The 25,804-nt window shown below is 36.2% G+C and overlaps 3 protein-coding genes across 5 annotated transcripts; 1 reads left to right on the forward strand and 2 right to left on the reverse strand.

Annotated features, from left to right (window-relative positions):
• The first annotated feature begins 240 nt into the window (after positions 1-240).
• On the forward strand, positions 241-4,577 carry mtx2 (metaxin 2). Its single transcript, XM_039689572.2, has 10 exons — positions 241-434; positions 818-865; positions 963-1,009; positions 1,127-1,199; positions 1,318-1,394; positions 1,475-1,567; positions 2,260-2,298; positions 2,416-2,541; positions 2,636-2,712; positions 4,025-4,577. The coding sequence occupies exons 1-10, from the start codon at positions 395-397 to the stop codon at positions 4,227-4,229; spliced, it is 825 nt and encodes a 274-aa protein (XP_039545506.1). The 5' UTR covers positions 241-394; the 3' UTR covers positions 4,230-4,577.
• nfe2l2b (nfe2 like bZIP transcription factor 2b) lies at positions 4,026-16,675 on the reverse strand. 3 transcript variants are annotated; one of them, XM_039689686.2, is made up of 4 exons: positions 16,553-16,675; positions 13,262-13,474; positions 12,981-13,139; positions 4,026-7,596 (listed from the first exon to the last, which is right to left on the reverse strand). In XM_039689686.2, exons 1-4 carry the CDS (start codon positions 16,583-16,585, stop codon positions 6,343-6,345), a joined length of 1,659 nt encoding a protein of 552 aa, XP_039545620.2. In that variant the 5' UTR covers positions 16,586-16,675; the 3' UTR covers positions 4,026-6,342. The 3 variants fall into 3 exon arrangements, with proteins under 3 accessions (XP_039545620.2, XP_088989963.1, XP_088989962.1); XM_089133837.1 differs by lacking the exon at positions 16,553-16,675 and adding an exon at positions 15,574-15,642; XM_089133836.1 differs by lacking the exon at positions 16,553-16,675 and adding an exon at positions 15,366-15,468.
• A 7,291-nt stretch (positions 16,676-23,966) lies between these two features.
• On the reverse strand, positions 23,967-25,782 carry cycsb (cytochrome c, somatic b). Its single transcript, XM_039689510.2, has 3 exons — positions 25,626-25,782; positions 24,598-24,772; positions 23,967-24,505 (listed from the first exon to the last, which is right to left on the reverse strand). Exons 2-3 carry the CDS (start codon positions 24,764-24,766, stop codon positions 24,360-24,362), a joined length of 315 nt encoding a protein of 104 aa, XP_039545444.1. The 5' UTR covers positions 24,767-24,772; positions 25,626-25,782; the 3' UTR covers positions 23,967-24,359.
• Between the last annotated feature and the right edge of the window lie 22 nt (positions 25,783-25,804).

Below are 25,804 nucleotides of genomic sequence, written 5' to 3' on the forward strand. Positions count from 1 at the left end.
ACAAATATGTATTGGTCATGATTTATAGGCTACATATATGGTTTCCATTACAAATTTGTATTGGTCATGATTTGAACATATTTATTGGTTTCCATCACAAATTTGTATTTGTCATGATTTTTTTTCTCGTTATGATTATTATTACGTTTTTTGCTTGACGTTTCACATGCCAGTTCAGTAGAGAACGGTAATGCACCATAAGATGGTTTGTCAACCGCCAATATAACAAAAAGAAGAAGAAGAAGAACGAGGAGGACCGTGATTGGCCAGAAAGCAGGAAAAACTTTTGGGTGACGTCACTACACTGGGACAGGAGCTTGCTTTGCCCTTGCGTGGGAAATTAATACCATCTCGTTGTTGTGCTTCGATTAAAGTAGATTTGTTCTGCGCTGTCATGTCTCTTGCTGCAGAGGCTTTCGTCTCTCAGATTGCAGGTGATGTTTACGCTTGTGTGCAATGTAGCGAGACCATAGGCGTGCTAGTGGTTTGTGTTAAAGATGGGCGGGTTAAGATGATATTCTGTAACATTACTTCTTTTCATCACAGTCATTTAATTTCTCTCCATATTAGTTGAGAAAAAACTAAATTTCTGGTCACGAGTCTGTTATATATTTATCCGTTGTTTTTACAACAGTTAGAGTTCTGTTGTTTGCAATGCTATTGTCAGGGTCAAAGATAAAGAAACCCATTAAATGTTTAATATTAGAATGTGGTCTCACATAGATGGATATTTAAGGGTCAGAGTTTCTGAATAATGGAAAGATACAGTATTGTTTGCGAAAGGCATGTTTCCAGTGTTATTGGTTTTCTTTTGCAGCTGCTGAGCCATGGCCTGAAAATGCTACTCTGTACCAACCTCTTAAAGGTAACTTTTTTCACATTTACATTTAGCATGAGATATTTACAACCATAAAATAAATGAAATGAAATGAATATGATTTCCTTTTTGTGTGTGTGTGCAGAGGATCAAATCCTTCTGTCAGATTCTGCGTCCTCGCTGGCAGTTCAGGTAAAAAGTAGTGCCACAATCACCCTGTTCATTCACACACTCGCCGATTTTACATTTTGAATAACCCAAATAGTTTGTCACTTGTTTAAGGTTTATGAATTTCATTTTGTTTTGCAGACTTTCCTGAGGATGTGCGGCCTGCCAGTTCAGGTGTCCTGCCGTGCCAATGCTGAATACATGTCACCGTCAGGTGATTAACCAAATTCTGTCAATTTTACATTCATTTTCATGTTTTTTCATGTCTTTCGTCAGAATTAATGTATGAGTTGGTTCATAGAGGCTAATGACTCTTCCTCTCTGTTCATTAGGGAAGGTTCCTTTTATCCACGTTGGAAATCAAGTTGTGTCAGAATTGGGGCCGATTGTTCAATTCACAAAAGCAAAGGTATCGTTCTCAGTCTAAAAAACAAACTCCATTTGAATACTATAATATTTGACTGTTGGCTGACATTGAGCTGTCCGTAGGGTCATGCTCTAAGTGACGGGTTGGATGATGTCCAGAGGGCAGAGATGAAGGCTTACATGGAGTTGGTCAATAACATGCTGCTGACTGCAGAGGTACAGACCTGCACACATCAGCGCGTCTTTGTGTAATACATACACTACCGTTCAGTTTGTGGTCGATTGGATTTAAAAAAAAAAAGTCTTTTATGCTCTCCCAAAACGGCAGTTATTTGGCCAGAGTAATATTGTAAAATGTTATAGAACTGTAATAAAGCTGTTTTCTTTTTTAATATATACTAAAATGTAATTGATTCCTGTGAATTTTCAGCATCATTACTCTAGTCTTCAGTGTCACATGATCTTTCAGAAATCATTCTAATATGCTGATTTGGAGATCAACGAATAATTCTAATTATTATCAATATTGAGAAACTGTTGTGCTGCTTAAACGTTTTGTGGAAACCCTGATCATTTTTTCAGCAATCTTTGCTGAATAGAATGGTCAAACAAGCAGCATTTATTTGAAATTGAGACTTTTATATTTTTACAATAACATTCAATTTAATGTCTTCAAATCTTACTGTCCCCAAACTCTCGAACGGTAGGGTATTTATTAGCCATATACAAAAAAATCAGATTGGTACATTTGTTAAAAAGGACAAAATTTCTTTAGGACATTGGATTTCTTTAATTATACTTTTTAAAAAATTATTTATGTGTTTTATCTTTTACATTAATATTTTTTATTTTATATAATATATAAGATTTAATATTATAACTGTGCAAACTTTGCCTCTTCTTTCTAGTTGTATATCCAGTGGTGTGATGACTATACTGCTACAGAGGTATGTTTCACATATAAGGACATCCGCAAATCATATATAACGCATATCTTAACAAAGATGACATCACATGTCAGCATATATGATCATGGTATCCGTTTAATGGTAATATGTGTTCAGATCTCTAGGCCACGATACAGTAGTCCCTATTCTTGGCCCCTCAATCATGTTCTGGCCTATCAGAAGCAGTGGGAGATACGGAGGAAGATGAATGCAATTGGATGGTCTGGAAAGAATCTGGAGCAGGTATTTTTTTGTGTGTGTGTGTTATACTGACTTTTTTTCATAAATGGAGCCAATGTACAGTACAATATGCTTTGTGTGTGTTTTCTCTTCTCAGGTGTATGAAGATGTGAGTCAGTGCTGTCAGGCCTTGTCACAGCGATTAGGAACACAGCCCTACTTTTTCAACAAACAGTACGTTTTGTGCACATACACTATCGTTTAAAAGTTGTTATTTTTTTAAAGAGATTAATACTCTTCAATGGAGGGATTACTGGGTCAGATTGAAAACTAAAAGTCTTAAATATAAACTAAAAGTCCAAGTCGAAAATGAATTTGGTATTTAGGATTAGGCATTTGGTCATTTAGCCATTTAGGATTGGGCATTTAGGGATTTAGGATCGGGAATTTGGTATTTAGATTAGGCATTTGAGCATTGTATGCAAATACTGGAGGCTAGGTTTGAAATGGCTGGTGCGCAGAGGCACCTTATGGACAGAAGAGGGCGCTCCCAATGCTAAGTAGCACACTGTAATGAAATCAAACAGAGCGAGTGAGCAGGGCTGGAGCGAGGACTGTTCTTTATAATTTGATAACTTCAACTTAATGACAGCGTTGGAACATGTATGTGGCCTGGCCTTACACACGGTCACCAGTGAAAGGATTGCTATCGGTCTGACGACGAGAAAGCACGTTCGGTGGGACGCTCTTCTGTCCATAAGGTGCCTCTGCGCACCGGCCATTTCAAACCCAGCCACCAGTATTTGGGCCCCGCCTCTTTATTTGCGTACACTCCTCAAATGCTCAATCCTAAATGTCTAAATGACCAATCCTAAATACCAAATTCATTTTCGACTTAGACTTTTGTTTCAAATCTAGACTTTTAGTTTTCGTTTATGACTTTTCAATCTGACCCAATAATCACACCATATTATTCAGATAGTATGCATGAAATTGGTCAAAAGTAGCAGGGAAAACATATATAATGTTGCAATAAATTTCTATTTCAAGTAACTGCTGTTCGTTTGAATTTACCATTCATCAAAGAATACTGAAAAAATACTTTATGGTTTCAACATTAATAATAATAAGAAATATTTCATGAGCAGCAAATCAGCATATTAAAATTGTAAGTCTGATGTAATATGATGTAATGCAGCATGTAATATGCTGATTTGCTGCAGCAAATCAGCATATTGCAATTGTAAGTCGCTTTGGATAAAAGCGTCAGCTAAAAAATAAAAAAATGATTTCTGAAGGACCATGTGACACTGAAGACTAGTAAGAGTAATTGAGCTTTGTCATAACAAGAATACATAACCATTAAAAAAAACATTATTTTAATATTAAAGATATATTATTTTAATTTGTATAAATATGTCCACAGCATTACTCTTTCTGCAAAATTTGAAATGTAATAAATGAAGCCTTGTACACATACAGACATGCAGCATAACTCAATTATTACATGGTGTCTTTGCTAATTGTTGTCCTTTAAACGTCACAGGCCAACCGAACTAGACGCTCTGGTGTTTGGTCATCTTTTCACCATTCTCACCACACAACTGACCAGCGACGAGCTTGCTGAAAAGGTTAAATCCTACACCAACCTGCTTTCTTTTTGCCATCGTATTGAACAGACTTATTTTAAGGAGCACGACCGAGAAGACCAGTTTGGGTCCTCGCGCCATTCCAAAAGCTCACTACCCTGAGGACCACCCTTTGCCCAATATTTCTCACTCCTTTGATCAGTCTGAAATGATTGGCATCTTTGATATTCTTTGTGAAAGACTTAAAATATCAAACAGATCAGTAGGAGGGAGAAAAAGGGCATTAAATAAAGGTTTGTGAATATTTAAAGTATTCCCAACACGTTTCCGAACTACTCCTTTGCCTGTTCGTAATGCCATAACGGGAACTTGCCTGCCGCAACAGTAGAACTAAGTTTCGTGTATAATGATTTAGTTGATGTAAATCTTTTTTTTCCACTCTGTCATGCCTTTGTGTGATGTGTTAATGGAAAGTGCCTACGAAGTAAATAAACTTTAAGTTGGACGTTTCTTTGTTTCTGTGTTAATAATGTTTTTCTAATATAGATGACACTCACAGCATAATTTTGCTGTTGTTTTTTCTCCAGCAGGGGGCACATTAATGCTGCATAAAATTAAAAGCATTGCCAATTGTCATTTTTTTTAGGGAATACATAAATGGATCCTGTGTCATTGTATTTAGCGTTTAAACAGCGTTTATTTGATTTAAATATATATTGGAATTACATGAGAATCTTGTGTAGAGTTTTAGAATACTAAATCTACTTTACACACAAGTACTCAAAAAGCAGATTTGTGTTTCAGATGTACAGTATATCTATCAAAACTTTAGTAAAAGATACATTTTCATCTGAATATGTATCTTAGACAGCCGTCCAAAAAGCTTACATTTTCCAACTGCATACAGCATGAATAAACAGTTAATGGAGAATTAATCATATAATCTCTAAAATTCTGGAGTTGTCATTAAAGCTACACTGTGTAACTCTGTGTAGCTAAAAACACTTAGTTCTTTCAAAAATATATGTGCTCATTAATGTATATTTACTTCGTTCAAGTAATAAAGTATTCTCGTGAGTGTATAATATGCCATTGAAAATACATACGGGTAAGGGGTTCTAATGTCGGTCGCCATGTTGCCCCTCCATCTAGAAAGTACATTAGCCAAAGAGGGACATACCCGTTAATTCAAGCTTCGCCTTTCGCATTTACGTTTGAGTTAACACTCATGGACGAGGTCGAACTGGAAGCCATGTTAATCTTGGACTACATTGGCCACCGTAGGAGTTAAAACAAAATCGGAATTGAGAGGAACAGAAATTAATATTCACTGGATGGTCATATACATTTTCACCGCTAGATGGGGGTAAAAATCACACAGTGTAGCTTTAAATAATCTCTGCCCAAGCTCTACACATGTAGAAGTATTACTTGTGATATAGGTTTACACATATATATCTTTATATATGGTCTGTACATACTATATGACTGAGGTTGTTTGAAGAGAAATTAGAGATTATCCAGCAAGGATGAATTAAAATGCCTGAAAGTAACAGTAAAGACTTATATTATTACAAAAAAATATATATATTTTAACTAAATACTGTTCTTTTGAACTTTCTATTCATCAAAGAATCATGAAAAAAATGTATGTACAACACTTTTTAACATGGAAAATAATAAGACATGTTTCCTGAGCACCAAATGGCATTTTGGAATGATTTCTCATGAATCTGGAGTAATGATGCTGAAAATTAAACTTTTGCCATCACTAATAAATTACATTTAAAAATATATTAAAATAGAAAACTGTTTCACAATATTACTGTTCATACTGTATTTTTGATCTAATAACTGCATTCTTGATGAGCATGAGAGATATTGAACATCTTCCAGATCTCAAGTTTTGAACAGAACCGAGTATGCATCAGCTGGACCAGCCTCATTATTCAAGCTAAAGATGTACATTTTATAATACCTTAGTTGTCATTGCTAATTTGAAATAATTAGCTTAGTTAAATTTAACATTGCCAAAATTTTGGAGATTCAAGCATCCGTATCTGTACTGCATGACTGAAAACAGCAGATTTCATGCTCTTATGAATCTCTTTTGACCAACCTCCCTTAACAAAATCTGCTCACAAGTGGTCAAAAGAGATGCATGTAAATGCCTGTCGTAAACAGGGCCAATGACTCCACAACAACTGGAATCCAAAGCCACTGCTATGTCAAGTTACAAAGACCAAAGAGTTCTGCTGATGGTACTTCAGGTGTGTTATACAGCAGTAGCTAAATCCTCGGACAGTGAATGTTTCTTGTTGGCTGTGCTACGCGGCAGCAGGTAAAACGTGCCATCGGTGCTGTGCTGTAGTTTGTACTCTTTAGGACTGTAGGAGTTTCCACGCTCATCTCTCAGCTGTCCGAACACCTCATTGTAGAGATTCTTGAGCTTCTCTTTCGTCTCACGAAGATCTCTAGTGTTTCTCTCTTTTTCTTCCTTGCTTTTATCCTTCTCCCTCTTCAGAACCTCAATCTCGTCTTCGAGATCAACGAGACTATTCAGCTTTCGTTTGCGACAGCTCTGGGCTGCCATTTTATTTTTGCCACGTCTTCGAATGTCTCTAATGAGTGCATGTTGAGCGTTGTTAAGTTTGCAGGAGCCGATGGCTTCGTTAAACGCTTCCACGGGCAGGTTGATGATGTCATGCACACTAATCGGCAAACCCAACGCTCGGGCTCTCTGTTCGTCACGACATGCACGCCGGACACCTGCAGCTCTGTTTGCGGTTGTAAAATTTGACTGAGGTTCTTTTTGTGAATATTCAGGTGTTGATTCGTTTTGAGTTTGGTGTTGTGAATGTGCACACATAGCACTTTCATATATTGCTGCCTCTACAGTCTCAGAGTGGAGAGATAAAGGCAGCAGATCACTGTAATCCGACTGGATGCTCTCCAGCTCATCCTTTTCTGATTGGCCGTTGCTTAAGGTGTCAACCGCATAGAGGGATGTCTCTAAATCCACAGAGCTAACAGAAGCGGAGTCATCAAAACCCAGAAGAATGTGACGCTCCCCAAATTGTGATAGCATTTGTGGAGCGTTCCTTTCCCGCGCACCATTTAATTGTTCTGGTTCACTGACTGTGTTAGTATTGATGGTATATGTATTTATATCAGGGCAAAACTCACTGAGGGTTGAATCGCTTGAGTTTGTTTGGCATTTAGTTAAAATTCCTTGATTCTTAGGGGTACTACAGCTGTAAATTGTGTTTGAAGGTGAAGGTGTAAGATTGCCTGGATCTGAGAACGTCTCTATGCATGTTTCTAGGACTTCTAATGGGTCAGAGGGCATGCATGACAAAGGCTGAGCAACCTCATAAGAGTCTGATATAATCTGTGTGACTTCACTGATACCACATAATTCATCTGTTGGGTTTTCCCTCTGTGGTTCTGGCAGGTGATGGTGGCAGATTTCGGTGATATCCTCCAAGGGCAAACTTGAGCCCTCAGACTCCAAGACATCCAGATAATACTAACAGAGAAACAAAACAGTATATCAAATACAACAGGCATATTTAAATAATTATATGTTAAAGGGTTAGTTCACCCAAAAATGAAAATTCTGTCAGTATTTACTCACCCATTTGTTCTGCTGAACACAAAGGAAGATATTTGGAAGAATGTTTTAATCAAACAGATCTCAATCCCCATTGACTAGTCAATGGGGAATGAGATCTGTTTGATTAAAACATTCTTCCAAATATCCTCCTTTGTGTTCAGCAGAACAAAGAAACACATAGAGGTTTGGAACAACATGAGGGTAAGTAAATACTGACAGAATTTTCATTTTTGGGTGAACTAACCCTTTAAGAACAAATTATATTTAATTATATTTTAAATGTATTATTCTGACAATTTATGATGAGGCATGATATAGGCAACAAACATTTAAACTTTTTGGTGTTAATCACAAGACATTTTTTTACTTGTATTAAAAAAAATATTACATTTATTTGATAAATTGTGAATTATTTATCAGGCTACTAAGATTTTAGCGCTAATGTACATGTAGACTGTACAAATTATACTTCCGGTCATCTGACCAGTATCAATTTGTAGCAGTAAATGAAGATGTGTCATATCGATCACAAGTTCAGTATGGAGTACCTCAAGGCTCAGTACTAGGACCATTGCTTTTCACCCTGTGCATGCTACCCTTGGGAGGCATCATTAGGAAGCATGCCATTAGTTTTCACTGTTACGCTGATAATACTCAGCTCTATATTTCTTTACGCCCAGATGAAACATGCCAATTCACAAAATTAACGGAATGCAAAAAGTGAATGATTAGTCATTTCCTACTACTTCCTACTACTGAAAAACAGAGGTTTTAATTATTAAACTAAAAACCTCAGCACATCTCATTTGAAAGCCACATTTTAACATCTGTAAAACAACATTTTTCCATCTTAAAAAATATATCTAAATTTTGACATATGCTCTCAATGACAAATGCAGAAAAAAAGTTAGTTCAGGTGTTAATGGTGCCCTAGAATTTGAAACTCAATTTATTTTTTTTATTTATTTTTTTTTTTTTAATTTATTTATTTATTTATTTTTTATTTTTTTTATTTATTTATTTTTTGAACAAGGACTAAATGTGTCATTTTCATCTTTGCTCTAGAAACACTACAAGTGTGAACACAGAGTAAATCAAGCATACACTGTGAGACACATCTACAATACAGAAGTAGGAAAGGGGAAACAAAAAACAAAAAAAACAAAAAAAACAAAACAAAAAAAAAAAAAACAACAGAGAACAGAAAAACTCACAACAGCCCCACACAGTTATCGACAAAGTGGTATATGTAGGCACACGAGATCCTTTCTGTGATGCAATTCGGTAGTATCTGAATAGTTGTAGAGGATATGATAGAGACTTTGACAAACACAAAGAAATATATACATATATATATATATATATATATATGTATCTGTATTAGTGCTAGTGGTGGCAGTATCAATGATAGTATTTATAATGATAATATTAATGACAATAATAGTAATATAGGCTATAGCAATCTACAACAGTAGTGACAATAGCAATATGACAATAAGAATACATTTAATTTTATTTTTATTGCACATCTGCTCTAAACTCTGGGTCAGAGGGCTGACCCAGAACTGCCAGTGAGCGCAACCAACAGGCCCCCCAGACACAGATGTTTCCCCTCGATTCAATAACACAATTCCCCTCCACCACCTTCAGTGACACCCAACCCCCATCGTTATACTTCTGGGCTACATTGAGTGAAACTCAATTTATCTTGGCATGGTTATATAACAAGGACATATGACATACAGTGAGTCTCAAACACCATTGTTTTCTCCTCCTCATTTAAATCTCGTGTTTAAAAAAACACCCCTGAAAAATAGGCGAATCTCCACATAACACCGACTGTAATGCAACATTCGGGATCATTAGTATGTACACCTCCAAAAATTTGCATTTGCCAAGCAGAACTGTGCAGCTGAATCATCTGAAGTTCTGCAGGTGAAGCGAGGATCATATGGAAAATGGCTGATCATGGAAACAAATGTTATGTTTCAGGCTGTGCAAAGGACTTTTCATACCCTTCACACAGAAAAGAAATGTCAACAGGTGTGGTTGATGTATATCTCTAATAGGATAACGTTACCACAACAGTTTAAATCGAAATTGTTAGTTGGCTCTGCCCATTTCACCACGGACTTATTTTCTAACCTGGGACAATATCAAGTAGGCTTCTCTCATACTGAAGAAGGGGGCAATTCCAACTACATTCCCGCAAGCGGCAAGTAGTGATTTTATTAACGATAATTTATACTGTGTAAAATTTATACTGTATACAAATAGCAAACTCCAAGTAACGAGCATTCATAACTAAATAGTATGACAAAGTATTTGCGCTGAGGTTAATATTTCTTGCCTGTGTGGTCATAAATAAATCTACAAAATAATACTGTAGATATATATCGCTTTTGTCAAATAATTTTTACTTTCGTCTACTTCATCAACAACACGTCAGGGGCTAACTACGTTAGTTTAGTTGCTCACAGATAATGTTAGCTCACTCGATCCTTCTAACTAACGTCACATTCTCCACCAAATAAGTTGAAGCTATATTTATTTGAAGAGACATCTAACATTAGTCCATTTGTTAGTCCAATTGTTTCACTGAGCCTGCAGTGAAACAGCCATTTAGAGCAGAACTCCTCATTACTATTCATGACCCTTCCAAACAAGGGTCTATGTAAAAATAGATAATTTCATTCTAGGGGCAATTTCTAGAGTTGGAAATGGACCTGTAAAACCATAACTAGACATTTAAAATGCCCTTAAATAAGCCAAATACCCTCTATGTAGATATCTGAGACAAAATTCAAATATTGTTTCAATACATTCTAGGACACCACAAGGCTAGATTATTGTAATGCACTACTGGGTGGTTACCCTGTACGCTTAATAAACAAACGCCAGCTAGTTCAAAACGTAGCAGCTTGAGTTCTTACTAGAACCAGGAAGTGAGACGATAAAAGCCCAGTTCTATCAACACTACAATGGCTCCCTATTAAACATTGCATACGTTTTAAAATCTTGCTAATTACTTACAAAGCACTAAAAAGTTTAGCTCCCCAGTACTTGAGCTAGCCCTTAACACGTTATAGTCCTTCATGTCCATTGCAATCTTAGAATTCTGACCAGTTGATAAAACCTAGAATATCAAAAATCAACTGCATCCAGTAGATACTTTTCCTACTCAGCACCCAAACTTTGGAACAGTCTTCCTAGCACTGTTCAAGAAGCAGACACACTCTGTCAGTTTAAATCTAGACTAAAAAAACACATCTCTTTAACCTGGTATAGACATTACCACATTTATATTCACATTCGTTATGGTTGTAAGGCTACATGAATTAGATCAACCGGAACCAGGAACACTTCCTTTACACCAGATGTACTTGTTACATCGTAAAAAGAAAGACAACTATGCTTTATTAGTCTCTCTGTTTATTCTGAGGTTACCGTAGTCATCCGGATCCGGGTAGTATCCAGATCAGATGGTGGCCCTGCACCTAGACACGACCTCATCACAGCACTGAATGTCAGCAGAGATCCTGTCAACTAGACAATCTGCTGAGAAGGCCTCGTCGACACGATAGCCATCAGCACAGTTTCTTCAGCAAAGACCACAAGAACCAGGGAAGTTCTCTGCAAAGACCTCTATGGCCAGCTACGTCTCCATACTGGGGTGATGAATCCGATCTTCAAGCAAAATGAACTGGATGAAAAATATTTGAACGCTACCGATCCACAATCTGACTTCTGACTTATTTGTTACTTGGACAGAGGAGAACTGCCCCCCGACTGAGCCTGGTTTCTCTTATGATTTTTTTTTCTCCATTTCGGTCACCTGATGGAGTTTAGGTTCCTTGCTACAGCTGCCTCTGGCTTGTTTAGTTGGGACCACTTAATACTCAACAATATTATTGATTTGACGGCATGAGAACTGAACTGAGCAGTGACGATGACACGCATCATTTTCTGCAATGCTGCTTTATAGTGGGAATGAACTAATTTTATAATTGATGAGCTTTATAACGGAACTCAATCAACACTGAACTGGCTTCAGCTGAACAATGACACTGTTTTCTTTTAGAGCGGCTGTACAGCCTAAATGACCTGTTTGCATCACTGAATCATTTTCCTGTAAAGCTGCTTTGAAACAATCTGTATTGTATAAAGCGCTACATAAGTAAAGGTAACTTGACTTGTACATGATAAACTAAATTATATACACTACTTTTCAAATGTCTGGGGTCAGAAAGAATTTTTTGTTTAAGAAATTCATATATTTATTTAGCCAGGAGGCATTAAATCGATCAAAAGACATTTACACAATATTTATCTTCTTGAGAAAAATTATCAAGTTTCTATTCATTAATGGCTAACATAGTATGTATAATAAGTACATTACAGTTCAAATGTTTGAGGCCAGTACATTTTCTTTATTTTTACAAAAATTAAAACTTTTATTGTAAGCAAGGAGGCATTAAAAAGAAATGGTCACTTTCAAATGGTTACAATTTAAAACATTCTATCTAAATAAATGCTTAATTCTTTTGAACTTTATTTTAAAGAATCCTGAAAATGTATCATGGTTTCCACAAAAATGAACATTGATAATAGGAAATGTTTATATTAAGTCAGTATATTAGAATTGTTAAAGAATGTTTTAAGAAATAAAATTACATTTTTAAATATAGTACATTATAAAACAGATAATTATTCACAAATATTACGGTTGTACTTTTTACTATATTTTGTAATCTTCATATATATTAGAACGCCTATTTCAGTGATGATAGGGACATTACCTGCATGCTATATACTCCATAAAAATATTTAAACATTAACTCGCTGTATCTCAGATAAGCACACACCCCAAATTAATGACTATTGCTTTTTAATATTGCTGATTAGATATATGGTACTATTTGCTTACATTAATGTTTACCTAAATATATTGAACAGTGAATAAGTTAAGATTAATTTAGAATGAAACAAGATACTTTTTGCATGTTATTGCATCATTTAATTACCCCTCACTTTGAAGCTAATATTTATTAAAGCTAATTATATATTAAATTATATTTGTAATTAAACTATGATTTATTTATAAAGCACATTTTAAATATAAAGAAATAGAAAAAAAAATATAAGAGCAATTATATATATATATATATACACACACACACACACACATATATTTGTCTGTAAATCGAAAAACGTACAGTATGACTAAACTCAAAAGACAAACATGCACCAGTTCAGGCGTGTCTGTGTATGTCTTTCTGCATTGTTTGCATGCGCACCTGTAAGTCTGGCAGTGACAGAAGTTCACTAAAAGCCTGCTCCTGAGAAGGAAGCTTCTGAGACTTAGAGAATAGCAGGGCAGATAGCAGGGGATTCTGGGTAACGGGAGAATGCTGTGTAGAAACCGTAGCTGGCAACGTCTCTGAGAAGGGCACAGCCTAAAACAAGTAAAATAACTCTGTAAGCAACACTACACAATAGAGAGTGAGGGGAGACTTTAAGGTTTTTTATAGAAATTAAAAGATCCACAGTGTTTATGTGTAGTTAATGAAATGCTTACCTGGGAGTTCACGGATGAAGGACTAGGCAAAAACTCTCCAGTCTCTTTGTCAAGTTTCTGTAACCTTTGCATTATCCTTTCAAGCTCTCTCTCTCTTTTCAACTCTCTGTCTCTTGCTCTCATGGTCTCCTCCTTCTGCCGAAGGCATCCATCAAAGATCTCTCGTTCCACCCCCAAATCGACATCCTGCCTCCATAAAATATCAATCAAGTCCTAAACACAGAGACACAATGTAAAACAGACAATTTACCATGTTTGTATGTGGCCGTGCACACTCATATTGCAATAAGAGCATGTTTGCATAAACTTTCCGTGAACTCTCTGGCGATATCAGTCATGTTTTTGTACGTGATTTGAATTCACATTAATTTGCCTTGCAGGTGCACCTTCTTACCAAACACACCTGTAAACTGGTGCAACAGGTTGGTGTAGCATTACAATAAACACTATCATGGTGGATCTTTTTTATACAGTAAACACGCTTTGATTTTACATATCAGACAGTGGTTCTCAACCAGGGAGCATTAGCCAAATTTCAATTAAAATAAGCTAAAACAACAAACAATTAAGATATGTCTCATTTTAATACACCCCCTCATTAGTTTTTCTTTTTCACTGTTGTGGAAAACCTGCATTACATGAGGTAGGCTGAAAAAGTCATGTTAATATAGAATCTTACAACTCCATGGACATTCACAAACGACTGGAGAATTTATGGGGTCGTACGGTATTGTTGTGGACAAAATAAGATCCCTTGTAATCACTTATTTTGATATCATAAAATCGTAATCCGAGTATTTATGAGCCCTGATTGTAAATGGTCATAGGTTGTGCTGCCACTGAGGGAGCTTATCTACATGATATATGACACAAGACCAATTTTCTACTTTGTTTTCTACTCAAAATAAATGTCAATGACATATGTGGTGCGCACTACAGATGTAGAACTGAAAATAGAAACCGTTCAGACCACATCAGGGAAGTTCATGTCAGTTCAGATAAGGGCAGAGAGGGGCAGGTAAGTTCATTTCATATCAGATCATTTGAGGCAAAGGGGTAAATGTTTGGCTGATTGGCATAGTCCAGTTGATTGGCTGAAAACAAACCTGAATGCAGGTTAAAACCGGTTAGAGTACCCATGAGCAAAGATAACAATTCAAATGGCAAACTTTTGGGGAGTAGAACTAGCAGAACATCGGTGTTTGAGATGGAAATGCTAACGGATGTTTCTCCTGGCACAACACACCTTTCAGATCACTATAAGATTAGTTCATTTCATGTTAATTTAGTTCTGACTGAATATCAATAGTTTTTGTTTCTTCAGTGAAAATTAGCACCTAAATGTCCATGTTAGCACCTAAAATGTACATAATAGCACCTAAAATGTACATATTAGCACCTAAATGTTTATATTAGCACCTATAATGTACATATTAGCACCTAATATTAGCACCTAAAATGTACATATTAGCACCTAAAATGTACATATTAGCACCTAAATGTCCATAATAGCACCTTAATGTCCATATTAGCAACTAAAATGTATATGTTAGTACCTTAATGTCCATATTAGCACCTTAATGTCCATATTAGCACCTAAAATGTCCATATTAGCACCTAAATGTCCATATTAGCACCTAAAATGTACATATTAGCACCTAAATGTCCATATTAGCACCTAAAATGTACATATTAGCATCTTAACATCCATTTTAGCACCTAAAATGTACATATTCAGACCCCGTAACTAGTGTGTGTCCATTCCAGCTTTGCCGTTTCAGTGTATGTGTGTTAACCTGAAGGCCATGACACCACGGTCCTCTGAGTGAGCGCACTTTTATGCTGGTACACAAACATAACTTGCTTCAAAGCCGCGCTCATAGCATTTGTAATGGATTCGGTCATAAAAGCCTTGAACTTGTTGCCCTTTCGCTGGAGTCACGCAATTAAATAAATGCTCCAGATTATGTAAGAGATTGTGAATTTAGTTCACCAAGCAACTGCGGAAAAAAACTAATTACTCATATAATGAGAAAAATCCAAAACAAGAATAACAGGGAGAAAGAAGGTATAAAGGTGAGCTGAGTGAAAGGTGAATACTCACGCCTACAACTGGGTGGTGAATGTGATGATGCAACTGTGTTAAAGAGTAGACAGGCTGATAGAGCCTTGTGTGCATAAAGGACAACGGATTTGTGAATTAACTCTTCTCTCTGGGGTAAATGGCTATCCACCCTGAAACAGTAGTGAGGTAATAGGTGTGTCTGGATCAGGTGCACAAAGTGAAATGTTTATTTAACCAACCCACTCACTTGAATTCATGACAGCCAAGACAATTTTTTTGTTTTTTTCTGGGTGGCCTCCCCCTGCATCAGAGACCTCTGCAACAAAGCTTTTGTCATTGTCTGCCACTCACCATTTATAGCCTAATATTCATAAAAACAAGGATCAATTTGCAAAGTTTTAATATGCTACTGCACATATAATTACTTTATTATACTGTCACATGGTGGATAAAAGGTCCCTATAACAAATGATGCATGACCATCAATTCAGAGCCATTTTTGTGATATCTAAAGTGATTTACCACCGGTGTACACGTGTTATTCAACACATTAACTGGTTACAAAAATTGGATTTTTTTTTTTTAAGACATACACTACTGTTCAAACATTGGGGTCAGTATGATTTTTTATGTTTTTGAAAGAGGTCTCTTATGCTCACCAACCATCATTTATCCGATCAATACTGGTAATAATGTAAAACAGTCATTTTGTGAAATTGTATTACAATTTATTTTTTCTCTCCCTATTTTCAGGAAATGTTCATGTGATGGCATCACATGATCCTTTAGAAATCATTGTAATATGACACACACTTTCCCAAAATCTGTATTTTGGCTTTGAATATAAGACTGATTGCTTTCTTAACTGGTTGGATCATGAAATTACAGTTGCTCTTATTATTTGACTAAAAAGAGGTTGAGATACTGAGATGCTGACAGTAAATGTATAGACCTATTCATGATGCTAACTTTCTTTTATTTCTTTTAAGCACTGCTACAACTTTAGTAAGGTTAAAATTCCAATGTCTAATAATATTTAACTTCAGCTTGTAAGACACTTTTCTTTCAAGTTCATCTCAGCAAATAATAGGTTATGGAAAAACCACTTCAAAACAAATGAGTCCTTGATTTTATTCCATTGATATTTCATGAACCCAGTCCAAGGTGAATGTTTAACAAAATATATTTGGTTTCTCATGAACATATTGTTGTTGTTTTTTACTTACCGAATCATGTAGAAACTGAGCAGAAGCGTCCATGTCTTTAAACTGCTGTGGATAAACTTGTCTGATGGAGGACTAAAAAAAAAGCGACAGCAAAGCACATTGCTGTATCAAATCTGACGACACGCGCGTGTAACAGATCCCAAATACAGAGAGGACACCGCCCATATTGTCCATCAGCCAATCAAAAAGCAGATAACAAATACAGGGACAAAACATCAGCCAATCAAACGGAAAAACCTCCTACAAAACGAGACATGCCTACATCACTTAATAACATGCCTTTACAAACCTTTTTCCTTATCAATGCAAAAGTTAATAAAATGTATTTTGATTCTTCACATACACAAAAGCACAGGTTTACCTAATTAAAACGTAAAATGACATAAAATCGATCCGATTTTCTTTCCAAAACATAGCCCACAACTTTAGGCTACCAAAAATATAATTTAAAATAAGTTAACTTTAAAAGGCCAAGTAAAACGAGGATGAACCTCTTGTGAGGATGAACCGCGTAACGAACTGCTCACAATATTAAACGCTCACAATGTAATTGTAGGCTACAATGCATTGAATTATGAAGTACAACGAAATAGGATACAGCTTTTTAAATGAATCAATTGTGGGCTACGTCTTTCAAGAATTTCACCCCCCTCCGCTTTCAACACGCCACGAAATGTAACAGGTAGCTGCGATTAGCGCCATGCCCACTCTACCTATGCCAAGGGTACGAGCTCAGAGAAGACTCTCCGACGAGCGCGTTCATGAGTGCCCTACACGTTCACGTTTGGCAGCTCCACGTCGACATTCCTTTAGCGACGGCAGAGAGGGGGTCCAGCGATACATTCAGCCTGTTACCCTGTTTCGAGACACAGCTAGGAGAGACACCGGTCAACCGCGAGGTAAGCAGACACTTTACTGTCCAATATTAAACTTTCATCAGTAGCTTTGGCCCAAAGTTTATGTTTTTGGACGGAATGCAATAAACTCAGGAAAGCCTGCGTATAAAATTACCTTTTTTAGTCAGTTCTTAAAGTGATGCCAGGCTTAAACTATTTTACAAATTCATTTGAGAAGTTTAGGATGCAAACCCCGAGAAGAGAGCCTCTGCAAAATCACAGATGACTTGTTTCAAATAATAGTTTAGCTCTTCTCAAATTCATATAGGCCAGTATAGTTCATTGTAGATCCTAAATATGCTTCTGAAAACTGAATCGGTGAATTGCAATGTTATAGTCTAGGCCTATGTTAGGGACATTTAAATTTTTTCCATAAATTGTGTAGCCTATAAACAATTCATTGTAAACCTCTTTTTTCTTGTAATACCCCCAGCCACCCCCACCCCTTGTAATAGACCTTTGTGATTGTATGAAATACATCCTCCATTACAGACTGTGTTAAATATATAAAGATTTAATATTGTTGCAACAGTTTGAAGTTGTAAATGCTCGAAGACACGTCAGCTAATTCTAGTGAGTGGACATAAATTCTAACATGTGTTTTACTTCCCAGGATCCTCAGAAGCTGATTGGTCCTGAGAGGGCTACCTTTTCAACCAAGGCAACTGCAACTGCAAGCAGACTGACTGAAGCCCAGTTGATAACAGGACATGTTTGATACATTTTAAAGATTATTCTAGAATTTTAAAACAGGCTTCCTCTGCCAAAGTCGCATACGCACATATGGACACACTTAAACAGAGAAACACACACACACACACACACTCAACCATGGCTCCTCGGGGAAAGTTCTGTGGTCCACTCTGGCTGTGTGAGTGTGTGGTCAGTGCATTACAGAACTTTGCTTTAGAAGCTCCACCCTTCAAATCCATATTGATCCCCGAGAAAATAAAGGCTGGGTTTTATGAGTTTCATGACTGGTTTGAAGTATATACTTAACTGTAACATGAATGCATTTTGTTCATCTAATTTTGTTAGATATTGACTTCAAATTAACTTTTCAGATCTGTTAACCGCATCCCTCTCTTACTAGTATTTATATAATAATGATTATGTTTATGTAGAAATTATTAACAGCATATGAAAAAGAGATTGAGTCAACACAGTTATTAAAATGAACAATGGAACTGTATGACGATGTGTTAACTCAAATGACCTTAATTGTTGGTTAACGGCTTGCAGGTTTATGAAACCTTCTAACGTTTTGAACAGTGTTATGTGTTTCTTCTTTATCCTGTCAAGGATATTTCACAAGTATGAAAGTATACAATTTTGTATTCTTTGGCTTGTAAATTCTATTGGAACTTATAATGGTTTATATTGCTCAACGCTGCTGGAACCAAAATGGTTTATGGAAAGTTATAATCCTATGAGTGTAATATATTTGAAGTAGCCAGTCAGTCATTTGTTGAATAAATAACACATAATGTAAGAGTGGCTAAACTCTCACTATTTTACTGTATTGCCTGAAGAGACTACTCTGCTGACTATAAATGTTATCCATGAAAAAGGTGTTAAGTGAAATAAAATGTTGTGCTTGAGTATTTGAATGCAAGCTTTACCAACAACCATTAAAGGGAACGAAAAATGAACCCTCATGTTGTTCCAACCGTGTATAAATTCCCTTTTTATCTGCTTCAAACACAAAACAAGATATTTTAAAGAATGTTGATAATCAAATGATATTGACTTCGTATTTTTTTCTTTCATACTACAGAAGTCAATGGGGTCCATCAACTGTTTGGTTACCCATACTCCTCAAAATATCTTTTGTGTTAAGCAGAAGAAAGAAATTCATACTGGTTTGGAACATTTTGAGAATGACTAAATGTTGAAAGAACTATTTCACTATTTTAATTCATTTTTTCCCTTCACTAGTTACTTTTAAATTTTTAATGCAATCTTTTCAAGATTTAATAATAAAACGTTTATTAGCCAAAGTGGATCTAAAAGGCCATTTTGTAACTGCACCTAATAATGTAAAAAAAAAAAAAAAAAAACGAATAATTTGTCACCACCTCTATTTTATGGTGGTTTCAGTATATTTTAAAGGAAATTGGTTTAAGTTTGGTAGGTGACATTAGTATATGAAATTTGTTTAGTTTAGAGTTTAAACACTTTAGATATAGAAACCTTTAGAAAGACAGATATTTACAGAAAGAAAGAAAGAAAGAAAGAAAGAAAGAAAGAAAGAAAGAAAGAAAGAAAGAATTGTCTGCTGACCTCTAGTGGAGTTCTGTGGCAGCACATGCACTGATACTTCACTTTGAAATTAATTTTTGATATGTTTTAGCTTACCTCAAGGGCATGGACATCCAAGATGTAGGTGTCTTTGTTTCCACAGTATTTTCAATTTTGACATTTTTTGGTCAAACCGTTGTTGTCTGTCAGTCACATAATGCAGGTTTAGGTGGTCCACGTCGAAGAGCATGCAAAGAGAAGTCCAATTTAAACATGATTTAATGACTCGTATTGATGGCCTAAGACACGAAACGAGCGGTTTGTGTGAGAAAACGAACAGTATTTATATCTATTTTACCTCGTGTAACCACAGCCATGTCCAGCTGAACTGCTGAATCAGTTGTCCAACATCCAAGGCTCTGATCCAACTGAATCATGTCCGTTCGAACTTCCGCCGGAAGTGATCGTGTGCATGTGTATTTCACTCATTGTTTACACCGTGCGTGATGACGTCACTTTGTAGGACAACTGGGAAGCTAGCGGCGCATGGGTTCCCTCGGTCGAAAAGCAATGCATTTCCCCATAGACTTTTGGAAAATCGCAAAAAATAAGATCTGTGTTTAACAAAGGGCTGTGACCCTTACACGTTTTGTCTAGCAAGATAATCTTTACAAGTTAATCCAAAATTTATAAATTTTGAAGCCTACATAAAAAATTAAAAAAAAAAAAACACAATCAGACAATAAAGTTTAAAAAACCACAAGCAGGTTATAATTGTGTGTTCTACGTCATAGATCAAAACGTGAAAATATTTAGAGGCTCTGTTCACCACAGACCTTGTTTCAGGCGATTTAGCAAAAACCCATTCAAAAATCCCATAGGCTTTAGAGCGAGGGAAGCGTAATGCTAAAATGCTAACTCACTTCCGCGTTTTAGCCTACGAGTGACGTCGTAACTTCGGCACTCTATACAGGAAATCGCAATGGAAGACAATTTCGATATATCTAAATATGTTTAGAGAAAGGTAAAGGGCTGAGATAAATGGATGAACAAAGACTGCATTCACCCCTTATATTGTCATATGTTTGTTGTATCATAATTCCTACCATTTATTTATTTAAATGTTTATTTTCCTTAAAAATAGGCCTATCCTTATTTTTTTGTACTCAGACTACATTTATTTTCTTGCTGTATTAAGTGCTGCTCCCTCTATATTTTATTTGTATTCTATATAAGAAAAGGAAGTTATGCAGCCATGTTTGTTTGTAAATCTTGAAATTGCAATAAAAAAAATAAATAAAAAAAGATTACCCCCTTGGGGTAACACCTGTAAAAGGGTTAAACTTCCGAAATCTCTGTGTAAACAATGAGTGACGTATACACACACGCGATCACTTCCGGACGTGGAACGTTGGTCATGATTCAGGTTGTTTCTACATTGAACAACCGATTCAGATGAGGTGGACATGGCTGTGGTTACACGAGGTAAAAACGATATAAATATTGTTCGTCTTCTCACACAAACTGCTCGTTTTGTGTCTTAGGCCATCAATGTGTACTTACATTTATGAGTCATTAAATCATGTTTAATTTGGACTTCTCTGTGCATGCTATTTGAAGTGGGCTCCATAGACCTCCATTTATATGACTGACAGACAACAACGTTTGACCAAAAAATTTCAATATTGAAAATACTGTGGAAACAAAGACACCTACATCTTGGATTGGATGCCCTTAAGGCAAGCTAAGACATCAAAAATTATTTTCAAAGTGAACTATCCCTTTAATCATATTTCTCATATTTCGGTTTTTGTTAACACATTCACCTGTAGGTTGAGAATGTTAATGCAGAAGTCACAGAAATAACGATTATGTCTATGGCACACTCTTACATCTTTACAAGATTACCTGGCACCCGTGTTCACAGTCCGGTCATAGATTGTCGGTCAAACATATATCAAATAAGAAGTGAAAGGATGTTGTTTTTTGTTGACACTGTAATTTAACACTGTTACCTCTTTGACACTGAGGTTCCTCTCCATGACACGGTGGTAGACCTACCTACTTGCTCTATTTAGGCTCTGTCAGAGGCATAATAAATCAACAAGATATTCTCGTCTTATAGCTTTAAATAGGACTCAACCCTACGAAAAACATATGTTTTTTAACGACATACATGTTCGCAACACCGAAATAACTGATACCGGCCAAAATGCCAATAGCCTATATTTCATTGACATATTCCATTCACTCGACTTTCATTGTATCTTCCATTTTTAATTTTTCCACTAAAACACTCAGTAGGGTATTTTCCAAAATTTCCTCTTTTGTGTTCAGCAGAAGAAAGAAATTCCCTCAGGTTTGGGGCATCCTCCTGAGGGTAAGTAAATTATGACAGACATTCTCTAATGGAATGGATTCCATTTCAACCAGCATTCACCTTACATTAATACAAAATATAGGCTGAATAGGGTGAGTATTGTTGAATTTTTTTGTTTCAGTTTACGAATGAAAGTCATGTCTGACGTGCTATATCAAATATGCATGTTGATTGTGCAACCTTCAAAAAGTGTTACAAAATAGCGTTGCGTAACTGTCGGTGCCCACTAGATGGCGGCATTTTAATTTGGAATGACACTTCTAATGACATTGAAACTTTAGTGAGTCAGGGTAGATTATTTAAGCGTATCCCCTCTTCTGAGACAATCTGGTCTGCAAGTAATACATTTTTACTGCCAAACAAGGTCAAAGAAATTCATTTCAAAATACTACACAGGTATTATCTCTGTAATTTCTTAACAAGTTTAAAAAAGACTTCTCTCCACTATGTTGTTTTTGTAATTTTGACTCTAACTCTCTTACATTTATTTTGTAATTGTAAATATTCTGAAGACTTTTGGAAGCAAGTATCTATGATGTTTTTTTTTGATACATTCTACAAAATAATCAGAATAGATGAGGCAATGATCATCTTCTTAGATTGTAATTCTGGCTCAGATATAATTGATAACACTTTAAAGTTAATAATTCTTCTTGGGAAATTTCATATAGGCTACATAAAGCTAAAGTAATGTCTATAAAACCCTCCTTTAATTTCGTTTGTAAAGATTTTTCAATATTCCATGACTCTTTGAATTCAATCACTAGAAATAAGGAGTGCATAACACATCTCAAATTTAATGTTTTACTCTACAATGTAAAATGTGTTTTCCCCATTATGTGTTTGTCTTATGTTTGATGTAAAATGTCATCATAAGCTTTTATGAAAGTTGAATAAAAAAAAGATTCTTTAATCATATAAAGCAGATTGTTTTCATTACTGACATTGCATTATGTATTCCAAATATATTTATGATACTCCAAATATATTATGAACCTTCACAAAACCCGATTATTTTTTAGGATTGATGTAAAGTGCTGATTAGACTGGATTTGACCAGCTGTGCACTTTTCTGCGAGGTCTCGGTTCTCTGGTGAGACTTTGCTCTCTAACGTAAACTGCACGTATCCAGATATAACGTTTGAGTCAAAAGTCAAAGCTTAGCTCTGATAAGGATCCTTCAAACTGATAACACGTCTGTCCTGGTAAACGTGTGGGGATTTAAATTAATTACTCATGAAGCTACTGCTGAGCTCAGTACACAGGTCACATACACCAATTAACCAACCTGTACAAGCTAAAGATTAAATTAAATCTGCTTATATCCATTAATGTTAGTTACTTGACAGTTATTTCAGATTTGTATCTATCATTTGGATAACGTATCTGAAAAACAGAGGACACAAAGCATCTTGTTTCCTAGTCATCAAAATTATTTAATCAAAGAGCACTTTAGTGATATTGAATTTGCAGTAATATTATATTCAATAATAATAATGCTATCATTTTCTTACAGCAGTGCTATAGATACCCAATTTCCTGATCAGAAAGCTTAATTTCCGTTGGAAATCAAACAAAAGCCACACCCTTTATATTGAACCATGACTATGACGATGATTCAATTTTAATGGCAAACCATATGCATGCCACATCTTTTAACCAGGACTTTGTCAGGAATTGCCCTGACATTTCTCAGAGGGTTGTAAGAGTATGCCTGACACTTTATATCCCGAGTTAAAAGGTCTTGAGTACAATGTCGCCCGAGTTATTGGACTCTTACAGCTTAGTACACTGAAAACAGAAACTTAGAAATGTTGCACTTTCACTTAAAACTGCACATCACAAAGCATGTGCATTACAACACGAAAAGCTAGAAGAAAAAAACATAACAAATGGACCATTTTGACCGTTTTATTTGACAGTTCAAATCCATCCATTACAGTTTGTTACCAATAAGCATGCTGCTTGTTCAGACAACCCATTGCGATTAAAATACTAACAGGGTTTTAAATATTTTAATTTAACAGCTCCTGTGAAACCAGGTGAGTTTTCATTCCCTCAGTGGAAACACTGGGGACCGGCAGTAACTTGACTTTTACTTTGACAAACAAAAAAAAAATGGAAATCCTCACAGCTAAAATGGGCTGGCTTAAGAAGCATGCCCCGTTATGATGAATAATCCTGGCCCCCTGATCTGTCACACCGTCTGAATAGATATTGTTAAAGACATTCAAATCCAAACTACAAACATTTTATTTAAATATTGCTGCCTCCCCGTTCTCCATCTGTATTATGATGTGGCCGACTTTAAGTATGCAATAAGGTCTGCTCTCTCGCCCTTCTTCTTGATCCCGGCAAAGATCATCTTTGTGCCTGGAATGTACTTCTTGGGGTTCTCCAAATATTCCATCAAGGTATCTTCACCCCAGACAATGCCTGAGAAGAGACATAAAAAAGACTGGTTAAACATTACCATTCCATCTCATCGCGAAACAAAAGACAAGCTGTACTTTATCAATCAGCCTTACCCTTGCTCTTATTGGCATCTGTGTAGGAATACCCCTCTGCCTGGCCAGTCTTGCGACCAAAAAGACCCCAAAGATTTGGCCCCACTTTGTGCTTGCCACCATTTTCAACAGTGTGGCACTGGGCACACTTCTGGACGAAAACCTTCTTACCCTTATCAGCGTCACCCATATTTACCTAGAAGAAAAGGAGATGTGAAAACACTGCAGAAAGGCATTTGGAGGGTAAACTCTTTTAAAACACAGAGGACAGATCATCAGAAGGTCATTCGAGGATGGAGCATCTACATGCTCAACCAAACACCTTCAAGACATAAATCAACCAATATAAGCTCTAAAACAGCTTATAAGGTCAGTTCACCACCTAAGGAGATGTAAAGCATCTGCTGCAGGTTTCTTGGTAGATGGATAAGCACGTTTCCCTGCCAGAAGCCTATGTATCTGTAAACATCTTGGTATTACGTTGTTCATCCGAGGATAACCTCAAATCGCCTTTATTAAAAGAAGCCTTAATCACTGATGTATAGCTCGTTGGGAAATCAGCCTGTTAGAACTATCTTAAAATTAATAAGTAGTCGGATAAGAGTTTGTGTGGCAAAATCCCTATTAAACTTACCAAAAAGACTCATTTAAACTATATTTTTTTGAAGATCACAGCAAAATTTGTGAACCGGGTGTAGATCCACGTTGCTGAAGCTAGCAGCTAACGTTAACCGGTATATCATATTCATATCTGGCTAGCCTCACATTAAAGAACACACTTTCCCACGAATTACTTAATATTTATTATTGCTCAATTACATAAAACGAGTCTTTTCTTGTTGTAATTAAAAACTATCAGAGTTTTTTTATATCATTAAACCCGACATATTCCTTTCTTGACATACAATTGTTCTTGAGAAACACCGGTGAGCTTACGCAACCTCACGTCATCCTTCCTCAGAACAGCTTCAAAATCCTCCATTTCGTTCAAACATCACATCTGTACCAGGGCGAACATATATCACGACGTTATCGGTTTAAAATGTTACCTTTCAGACCGTTTGAAGAAGCTCCTTGCCTGCCTAGCGGGACGTGGTACTCTGCTCGTGCCGGTCGGCGGACCGATTCTGTTATATCAGGGCGAAAGAGAAAGGTCACTTAATTTTACAAGCGCGAGCAGGCTCCGGTATTTTACGTCACAATCATGCGCTGCTAAGCCGTCACGTGC

Source organism: Pimephales promelas, chromosome 8 (assembly GCF_988280905.1).
Source record: "Pimephales promelas chromosome 8, fPimPro1.hap1.1, whole genome shotgun sequence".
Classification (NCBI taxonomy): domain Eukaryota; kingdom Metazoa; phylum Chordata; class Actinopteri; order Cypriniformes; family Leuciscidae; genus Pimephales; species Pimephales promelas.

Excerpts from the sequence above, each read along its gene's own strand:
- mtx2 (XM_039689572.2), top strand. The coding sequence starts at position 395 with ATGTCTCTTGCTGCAGAGGCTTTCGTCTCTCAGATTGCAG. Across the intron at positions 1,568-2,259 it reads ACATGCTGCTGACTGCAGAG|TTGTATATCCAGTGGTGTGA; the intron begins GTACAGACCTGC and ends TCTTCTTTCTAG. Across the intron at positions 2,542-2,635 it reads CTGGAAAGAATCTGGAGCAG|GTGTATGAAGATGTGAGTCA; the intron begins GTATTTTTTTGT and ends TTCTCTTCTCAG.
- nfe2l2b (XM_089133836.1), bottom strand. The coding sequence starts at position 15,440 with ATGCACACAAGGCTCTATCAGCCTGTCTACTCTTTAACACAGTTGCAT. Across the intron at positions 13,140-13,261 it reads CTTCATCCGTGAACTCCCAG|GCTGTGCCCTTCTCAGAGAC; the intron begins GTAAGCATTTCA and ends TACTTGTTTTAG. Across the intron at positions 7,597-12,980 it reads TGTCACTGCCAGACTTACAG|TATTATCTGGATGTCTTGGA; the intron begins GTGCGCATGCAA and ends TTTCTCTGTTAG.
- cycsb (XM_039689510.2), bottom strand. The coding sequence starts at position 24,766 with ATGGGTGACGCTGATAAGGGTAAGAAGGTTTTCGTCCAGAAGTGTGCC. Across the intron at positions 24,506-24,597 it reads AGATGCCAATAAGAGCAAGG|GCATTGTCTGGGGTGAAGAT; the intron begins GTAAGGCTGATT and ends GTCTCTTCTCAG.